General features: G+C 42.1%; 3 protein-coding genes across 3 annotated transcripts; all 3 read right to left on the bottom strand.

Moving 5' to 3' along the window:
• Positions 1-714: 714 nt before the first annotated feature.
• On the bottom strand, positions 715-1,626 carry C922_01509 (hypothetical protein; the record flags this gene model as incomplete). Its single annotated transcript, XM_008817112.1, has 1 exon — positions 715-1,626. One exon carries the CDS (start codon positions 1,624-1,626, stop codon positions 715-717), a length of 912 nt encoding a protein of 303 aa, XP_008815334.1.
• Positions 1,627-2,739: 1,113 nt separating this feature from the next.
• C922_01510 (ATP-dependent HslUV protease ATP-binding subunit HslU) lies at positions 2,740-5,265 on the bottom strand (the record flags this gene model as incomplete). The annotated part of the gene is made up of 1 exon (XM_008817113.1): positions 2,740-5,265. One exon carries the CDS (start codon positions 5,263-5,265, stop codon positions 2,740-2,742), a length of 2,526 nt encoding a protein of 841 aa, XP_008815335.1.
• Positions 5,266-7,684: 2,419 nt separating this feature from the next.
• Positions 7,685-9,012, bottom strand: C922_01511 (hypothetical protein; the record flags this gene model as incomplete). The annotated part of the gene is made up of 6 exons (XM_008817114.1): positions 7,685-7,729; positions 7,906-8,001; positions 8,143-8,238; positions 8,354-8,457; positions 8,655-8,760; positions 8,953-9,012. 6 exons carry the CDS (start codon positions 9,010-9,012, stop codon positions 7,685-7,687), a joined length of 507 nt encoding a protein of 168 aa, XP_008815336.1.
• Positions 9,013-9,804: the final 792 nt, after the last annotated feature.

A 9,804-nucleotide genomic window follows, 5' to 3' on the forward strand; every position in this document is an offset into this window, starting at 1 on the left:
CCCAACCGCGAACGGAACAATTGTACATTTGAAGTGCGAACCTGAGTTACAAAAAAAAGAAAAAAATAATTTAAACCTGATTAATCACTTGAATTTCATTTTGTTTTTTTCTTGTATAAAATTTTATTTTCCTTTATGCGTAAAGATGTAAGTTTTTTCTTTTTTCTTCTTTCCCTTTCACACCTCAATTTTGTGTAGTCATTAGCCCCATCTAACAACTCCTCCCTCGTGACTTAGCGCCTTCCGCGTGAGTATTCCCAGTTCCCAATAATGCATTAACCGATGCGCACACGGATTCCCCGACCCCTGCGCTCCCCTTCTGCAAAATTCATTTGTTTTAAGTTTTGGACATTCGCTACACGCATGTCACCCATTTTGTTTTCCCTTCACGTGGGGGTTATTTTTCCAGTTTCTCAAAAATGAATTTATATTTTACTTTATTTTTTTATTTTATTTTTTTCTTTTTCAAATTCACCCCCCGGGCGGCGCTGCCACACAGAGGGCACAAAAAAAATGGTGGTCCATTCGCCCCGTTTTGAAAGGTGCACAGTTTGGACTAGACCCGATTTGGGATATACATGACAAGGAAATGGGGGAAAAATAGGGTGGCGGCAAAATGGTAAAGGGACGAATGAGACGAAAGGGACCAAGGCCACGGGTTGTACTAAAAAGAGTGGAGAGCCCACCAAACGAAACGCAAACATGAGGTGTGGATCACTCCTCACAGTCGCTGCCACTGCTGCTGTAGTTTTCCTTTATATTTAAAAACCCCTCCTTGTTCACATTTAAAGAGTTTCCTTTGGGTGAATTGCGGCCCATATTGGCAGAACCTTCCTGTATCTCCTCCTGCCAATGTTGCTTCTTTTCAGTTAGGTTTCTTGGCGAAATTGTTCGGCCCTCCGCAGCAACACCCTTCAGGACAGGGATGTTTCTTCCACCTCGTTGTGTGCCTGGGTAGGGTATGCCACTATGAAGTGCACTACTTTGAAGCGCACCAGTATGAGGGCCACCACTGTGAAGCCCACCACCACGGTGCTCCCTTTTTTGTCCTTCCCCTTCGTTCTTAACTCCACTTTTTGGGTGCTCCCTTTGTTTCCCCACCTGGTCCAAATCTCGCTCGTCATCACTCTCGTGATACTCTTCCCTAATTTCTAGAAAGCCATCGGGACGAACAAACACGTTGTTTATATCTTCCCCCGAACGTGCCACCTCTTTCTCATAATTCGAGTGAAAATTAAGTTCCAAGGAAAGATCCAATTCTTTTGTCAATTTGGTTAATGACTCTTGCACAATGGTATACTTGTCTTGATAAAATTTTAATTTTCTTTCTAAAAGGTCTTTCGCTTTTTCTGTTGTCCTTTCGCAGTACGTGTTGCAGCCGATGTCCTGGTATATATTATTTGTATATTTGATTTCGCCTTCATAGAAAGCTACTTTCGAAAATGGGATTATAATTCTGTGATTAAGTTTCTTTGTTAAGGTGGATATTACTTCTATCGTTTGCTTATACTCGTCAATAGTTTTTTTTATTATTTCTTCATTTTTTTTTTCATTTTTTATTTTCAGCAGGAGCCTCTTCGTTGCTCCTTGGATTTCTTCGCTCTGGAAGTTTCCCTCATCAGCCATTATTTGTTGGCAGCTTCCTTAAGGTTGTGCGGGGGAGGTGAAAACAAGAGCCTCTACCAGTCGCTCCTAATGCAAACACCTTGGGGTGAATACATATGTAAAGAGGACTTACGGAACAAGTGCTACCTACTTTTTGTCAACCGCCCTGTTGAATTATTCTCCTCTGCCGCTACTTTGGCACGTTTTGCTTTAGCTCAATGTCGTGTCATTTTGAAAACAATTTTTGTTTTTTTTTTCTTTGCCAAATATATATAGGTAGAGCCTTTTCCCCACGGGGCGCAAAGCATCTCTATTTCTGTAGTGCCATGGCGGAGAGGAAGAATCTCGCCAAAAGGAGGGATGCACAAAACTGACTCCGAACCCAGTGCATCGCTTATATGCTTCCGACGAATCGTCCACACGCGCGCCAGCAGCGTAAACACCTCGCAATTGCTCCCTTCGTTGAGAGGAAAGGTGACCATAATGCGTATATACATTTGTTAATTGCGTGGGAGTCGTTGACAACTCGCTTCTTCTTTTTTAAGTTAACCTAAGTTCGTTTTTAATACATTAACGGTGCGGTTTTCCATTCCCAGAGCAACTGCCCTGTTTGGCGCCACCCCTCAGGAAAATGTAAATGGTCGCACACCTAGTTATTATGCACATATGGGGAATCCACATAAGGACGATCCGCACTCGGGTGATCGACACAGCAGCGCAACGTACAACGGCGAATCGTCTTGCCGCATCGCGCTTGAACAAATCCAAAATGGAAAAAGGAAAGAAGAAGAAGAAAAAAAAAAAAAACGCCTCGGAAAATGATGCCTTTAATGAAGCTCGCCTCCCCCCTCCGAAAAAAAAAGGGGAAGAGACAAACATGAGAGGTGACACCCGGTTGGCATGGAGGAAGTGTGCCACATCGCGGGCCAATTTTTAAATGTCACCATGGAATATAGTACAAGGAATGGGTGATACAAGTGTGCATTATATAAGGCGCAGAATTGTATGTGTAGGAAAAACGGGGGTGAAAAAATGTAGAAGCCTATATCGCACGTTGCCCGAGCGCTCCCCCGTGGAACCACTTCTCAAAACTTCTCAGAAGCACCTCTCAGAAGCAGTCCCCAAAACCACCTCTCAAATGATGTACTTCTTCAAGTCGAACTGCTTAATGAATCCCTCGAGGGACTTCTTCACCTTCTCCTTGTCGATGACGATACTCTTGTTCACATAATTGTAAACGTCGTAGTTGATATCCTCCATGATTCTCTCTATGATGGTATGCAGTCTCCGCACGCCGATGTTCTCCACGTAAAAGTTCATGTCATGTGCGGCATTTGCAATGGTTTCAATGGCATCATCCGTAAACTGCAGATCGATGCCTTCCGTTTTCAACAGGGCAATATTCTGTTGCAACAAATTATTATGTGTCTTTGTCAATATTTCAATAAAATCTTTTATGGTCAAACTGGAGAGGTTCACATGGACGGGCAATCTTCCCTGCAGCTCATTTAGCATGTCATTCGGCTTAACTCTCTGGAAGGCCCCCGAAGCGATAAACAAAATATAGTTCGTGTTGATATTTCCATACTTGGTGTTAATTACGCATCCTTCTATGAGGGGCAGTAAATCCCTCTGAACCCCCTCCGCACTTGCATCTGGTCCATTGTAAGACGAATTCGATTTGGAACAAATTTTGTCAATTTCGTCAATGAACACGATTCCTTCTTCTTCTACGGAGCTGATAGCTGTTTTTAAGATAACGTCCTGGTTCATCGAGGAGTCGATTTCCAACTGCAACAGTTTCTGTTTGGCTTCTCGTATAGTCATGGTCTTCTTATCATTCTGTTTGTTAATATTCTGGTGGATAATTTTGACGCTTTTAATATTTTGGTGATTGCTTAGCGCTTCCTTCACTGCATTCTCAACTGAGTCGTTAGAAAACATGTTGTTATTTACATAGTTGGGAATGTCGATACTGACAACCTTGTCGTCTAGGGAGCCATCTTTTAAATATTTTCTCCAAATGTTTTTCTCCTCCTCTTTTATGTTTCCCAGTAGGGAATACAAAATGATATTTTCCACCGCCTCTTGTGCCTGTTCCCTTATCTCAATTTCGAACTTGGTTTTTTGTCTCTTCACCGCTATTTCGACTAAGTCTTTAATAATCTGGTCGACATCTTTTCCGTGAAACCCCACTTCAGTAAACTTTGTCGCTTCCACTTTGATAAATGGTGCATCAACAAACATCGAAATTCTTCTTGCTATCTCCGTTTTGCCAACACCAGTTGGCCCTATCATTAATATGTTCTTTGGAATGATGTCCTTCTTCATGTCGTCATCGACTTGTATCCTTCTCCACCTCTGTCTCAATGCATTTGCGACAACTTTCTTTGCTTCCGTTTGTCCTATAATATATTTGTTTAAATATTCTACAATTTCATGTGGGTAGAGGCATTTCTTATTCACCTTGGCATTCTTCATTTGAAAATTTATATTGTCTTTTTCGGTATCTTCCTGTTGTTCCTCATTTGGATTATCATCACATAGTTTCTTCTGCCTGTCTCCTGCCACGTCATCGTTGTCTCCTCCCTCACTGCTACCAGCTGTTTCTTCTGCTCCTCCTTCTGTCTCTTGCACCTTGAAGCATTTTTCCTGGCCATCGCTTCTGACGGTGGTCCCTTGCGTCTCTACATGATCATCCACATTTTCGTTCTCCTCTGTCATGGTCATTTTCTTCGTTTTTTTTCCCTTTCTCCCCTCTTCCTTCAACTTATCCATGATTATAATATTTTCCTTGGTAATTTTCACCTTGGCAAAATTTTCCTCGCTAGTTAACTCTTCTCTTTGTGTGATGTCTTCTCCTTGGAGAGTATTGACATCTCGATTCTTCTCACCCGCGTCGTAACCCCCTTCGTCGCCATTACTAACGGTGTAACGACCCCCTCGGTGGTTAAACCCTAAATGGGTGAGTTTCTCATCCGTGTGTATTTGCCCCCTTTCCATGGCACACCCATCTCGGGGGGATTCCCTCTTTTGCAAAAACTCAAATTTGTTCACTTCGCCATTTCTGTGTAAATTGCTTCGCCTGTCGGTCGCATTAGCATCTTCGTATGATGCCCCGTTACAATGCATTCGCATCACTTTGGAATTAACCTGGTCCTCCTTTTGTTGACTAGCCTGTCCCAGTCCATCATCATATGGTACGTCTACCCTTCTCCATCCTGTCTGCTTCATTTTGCAACCTGTTAACGGTGCAATAGCACCGTTTCGGAGGTTATCCTCCCCATTGGCATAACCTATCTGTATCGTTAAATCATCATTCGTTTGGGAACCCCTACCCAGGTTGTTATTCCTCTTCTCTTTGGTGACATTCGATGCAAAGATTTTTTTCCTTTCTACCCCTTTGCTTTGCGTCGAGGAAACGACCGACTCATTTCCAAGCTCGGCGACATTGGAAAGTATCTTCGAGACTGCACTGTCACTTGTGTATCTTAAGGCATCGTTTCGTATCATTCCTTTGTTTGTATTTACATAAGTGGCTAGCTGAAGGTCACATCCATCTTCACCTTTGACATATTTAAAATTAAACTGAGGGTACTTTTTCTTCTTGTTTAAAAAATTCACCAATTTAATGTACTTGTGCGCATCGAGGTTTTTCATGGTCTTGTTTTCGCGGGTTGGCTATCAGGTGTTGGGACTTCCGCTCCGGCGGGGGGGTTGCATACTCCTTGCTCGGCTGCTACTTCGATTGGGGAGGGGCGCAGATTCTGGTTTTTTTTTTTTTTTTGCGATTTAATTACTTTAGCTTTTTTTGCTTTTTCAATTTTCTGCTGTTTTGCTCTTTGCTGCTTTACTCTTCGACCTTTTTCTAACCTTTGTTTCTACCCATCCGCCGCTGACACAGCCGATGGCGAATACAGCGGAAGTTGCTCCACTCAAGCAGACGTACCTCCGGCAGGAACGACTACGCCACAAACAGGGAGGTTCCCTTTTTTGCGCCGCAGCTAATGATGTTAAGCAATGTGCTGCTCGTGTTTGAAGAGGTACCCGGAGATATACATAAGGCAAGCGCATTCGAGGGGAGGAATTGTCCCTAAAGAACATTGAGCTAGAACTGGCAAAGCATACATTCCTGTATGTGCCAATGTGACTCATTTTGTATCCATGTATACACAATGCTTTCCTTCATTTAAGCGACCTTTTTTAAAGAAAAAATATAACTCCCCCCTTTTATGCAGTTGAGAAAACAAAAATAATCAAAATTGAAAATCACCAATTACGTGAGGAACGTGGCGGAGGGGAAAAGGAAACATCAAAACGGGATGGATGCGCATAGTTTAAGCACGCACGGTGGAAGAGGAGAAAAAAAAATTGCGCTATAAAACAACATATGGAATGGAAGAAGAGGGTGTTAAAAAAGGAATGAAAAAAGAAAAGTCCCATAAAAAAGTGAGAAAAAATGCTTATATTTTCGGAGGGTTATTTATTTTTTTTTTCAGTTTTTCCTTTTTTTTTTCTTCGCCTTGGCGTAATTTTAACTTAATTTATTTTTACGGATGACCAGTTTGGGCTCACTGTTTTATTTTTTTTATTTTTTTTTTCTCTGCAAATTTATTTAACTAATCATTTCGTCCCCATGTGTACCATCCCCTTCGTTAGCGCTTTTTCATTTATGCTTCCTTTTAAAATCGCTTGGTCGTGCTTACAAAACCGTCGCTCGATCAGCCATTTTTTTTTTCCTATGAGGGGAAAGCCCAAATGTCCTTCGCATGCTGAGTGTATCTTTTTTTTATGGGGGGATGCTTGTTATGCACACGCGCACCCCCAAAGACCCCTCCCGTTCATCGATGGTTGAAAGTACGGGCGTGCACATTGCAAATGTTACGCGTATGTCCATTTGTACGTTTATACTGCTTTACATGTGCATGTCCCTGTGTGTAGCCCGCCCGTACATTTACCTCCCGCGACTTATCTTCTTTCGCCGCTCACCTGAAAAAGCAGGCGCCATAATCCCTTCGCAGGGCTACACTTTCTTTGAAAAGAAATGGCCAAGAGTGTGCAAGGCCACGCGTAACTACGTGACAGGGGTGAACGGGCGTATGTAAAAGTACACACGTGTGTATTCACCTTTTTGCGATTTGACTCAACCGTAAGGGGACTCGACGTGTCTGTTGACCAGGGACATACCTCCTTGATCGAAGTTGTTCTCTCGCAAAACCTGAACCCCTTTAAGACACACGAAAGCAAGCGAACATGCGGACAAGCGAACGAACAAACAAACATAGAACGCGTTGTATGTGCGCGTCAACAGGCGTCCATTGTTCACGCAAAGAAAATTAACGCGCAGATGAGGCACACCCAATTCTCCATCGTCTAGTCCTAATTGCAACTCATGCGCGTTTCTGGTGTGCAAATCTGCTAGACCGTTTCCCTCCCCTGAGTAAAAAATAATTCGTACCAATCACCCGCATATTCGTAAAAAAAAGAAAAAATATTATACGCTCTAGTGGGGGATGAAAATGCACTTTTCAGACTTTTGCACAATTTTGCAATTTTTCGTTCGGTAAACTCGCGAATGGGATTTTTCGTTGGAAAACTCCCCTCCACTTAGCAGCCACGTTCTTTCTTTGCCTACCCCCTTTCCGTTTTACCATGATGCGAATCCCCTCGCCTTCTTTCCAAAATGGGAAAGCAAGAAGAAATCACAATGGGAACCTCCATAGCACGCAGTGTGCCTTTGAAGGGATATAATTTTTTTCGCTTTTTTACAAGTCAGGTTTTACACAGTATACGGTTGAACGTGCGTATCATTCGGCAACTGTAATACGCTTGCGTATCTGCGCGCATGTAATGTACACAAGTGTGGAAATCGCACCCCCATGAAGACGGCTAAATAATACCACAATGGATGGCTAAATAAAAAGCCAAAAAAAAAAACTCCCACATGCACTGTGTTGAACAAAGTGTAATCACCACTGGTGTGGTTGCATTTAAGTATCTTCCCAAAGGAGGTGGACTACACCTTAGGAAGATTCCACGTCCACACTGCTTCCCTCCCATTTTGACATTTATTCACAATTTAGAACTGCTGAAAAGGAGACAGTACTGTGTAGCTTGCTTGTTGCTGCATGAAACGGAAAGAAACGACGTCACTATAATTGGTTGTCAGAAAAACTATCCTCTCATGCTTATGTGCACACACACAGCTGTAATTGCCAACGCTAGTGTCTAGAAACCCTCACAATTTTCTTTTTTTTTTTTTTTTTGCTGCTTTTCTTTTTTTCGCCTCCCCGGACTTACTCGCAATGCGCTATAGTCGAGGCCGTGTCTTATGTCGTCCTTGTCATACTCCGCATAGAACGTTTTGATGTTCTCCTGGATGTTTGAAAACATTTGCTGCGTTGGAGGGGTGGGGAAAGGCAAAATGGCGAAAGGCGGAAAGATGGGGGGAATAATCCCCCAAATGAACGAGCAAAGCCCCTGCAACCTTGCGCGTGGAAGCAACTCCTTTGCAGAGTCCACGTCACATTCCCTCACCTGCAATCTTATTTTATGCCCCGGCAGCCAATTGACATTGTTAAACTTTTCGATGTCGTCCAAAACGTGCGCATTCAAGTATAGCAGAGACTCCATCTGTTTAAATGGGAAAAAGAAAAAAAAAATTAGCGCAAATGTAGTACATCAAATAAAAGCAGCAACTTTGTGGACTTGGCAAGTGCAGATTATTTGAACTCCTCCCCCTTCTTACACTGTCAAATCCGACATTGATGAAATGCTTGGCAATTTCTGTGGTTAATTTCTGGCTCTTAAAAAATTCAATGACGAGTTTTTTTTCCTTCTCCAGTTCCAAATCTTAGAAGTCAAAAAGGAAAATAAGAAAAAAAAAAAGAAAAAAAAAACGCATTTTTCTTTTTTCCTATTTTTAAATGTCTGGGTGCCGCTTGCCTCCCGTTTGTCCTTCCTCGTTATTGACCAACCTCTCCCTCTCTGCACAATTTCGAACAAATGCAGACGCGTTTTAACGATGCAGCGCCATTCCGACTAATTACCTACATCCCAGACATGGGCAAATCCCCTCAAATGTGAACCATAATTTTTACATAAAAAATCTACCATAAAATGAATAACGTTTTTTGGTTGCTGTTTTTCAATTTCCTGAAATGGGAAAAAAAAAAGAAAAAAAAAAATGTACGAACAAATGAAATGGCACAAATAGCCAGACAGAGATAGCCTTCATAGGTACCTCAAGTTGGAGGACAATTTGCACATACAGATCCAATTACGCAAAAGGTATGCAAACATAGTGTGGTAATATCAGAAGAGGCAAACGCTTTAAAGAGGGGTTACCCTCGATAGACAGTGGAACAGTTTGGAAACGGATTTCCTGGAACAATTTTCCGGCATCATTGTTATCAGATTTGTTCCTTATTCTGCAACAGTTGGCACGCTAGGGGGGGCGGAGTTGGCGCAAGTGTATGTAGCTAGACATTTGTGTATGATTTTTGTGTAAACCCACTTGCATGAAACATGTATCGAAATGTTACCGTCTTTCTCGCGAAATTAGAATTAACCGATGAACCCGCGTCCCTGCAATTCCTTTAAACTGTTATTTATCTGTAATACAAAAGGTTGTACTTCCTTTTAAAATTATAAAAAATCATTTTCCCTTTTAAGTTAACGGACGAGAATGATGTACACTGTCGCGCGCAAATACACTTCTTCCTCTTCTGACTTACTAAGAGCTGACGTGGAAAAAAGTGCCCCACATTGGCAATACATTTTCTGCTTCAACGTAACAGCGCTCGCGAGACAGATTCGGTGTTGACGCGATGTAGACGCGGTTGCTTATTTGCAAAAGGGCCAATCGCGCGCAGCTACAAGGGAGTATATATTTGCACACACGTATGTGTATGCACGTACATATAACTATGTGAGTGCAAATGTACACTTCTTATGCCTGCGCGCACACAACAAAACAGACTGGGAAAATGGGGAGACAAAAATGCGTTAAGCGAGGCGATTCTTCGTGGTACATTTTTTTATTTTAATTCTCCTTTTTGTAGAAAATGGCCGAGCGATGTTGCCTTTGTTTTTTTTCCCCGCAAATTTTTCCACTTCTTTTGCCAAAATTTTGACTTTTTTTGCCGACTTTTTTTATAAAAATGTGTGACATTTTTTACACAAAATTTGGACTTCTTT

This window comes from Plasmodium inui (assembly GCF_000524495.1).
Source record: "Plasmodium inui San Antonio 1 unplaced genomic scaffold supercont1.5, whole genome shotgun sequence".
Classification (NCBI taxonomy): domain Eukaryota; phylum Apicomplexa; class Aconoidasida; order Haemosporida; family Plasmodiidae; genus Plasmodium; species Plasmodium inui.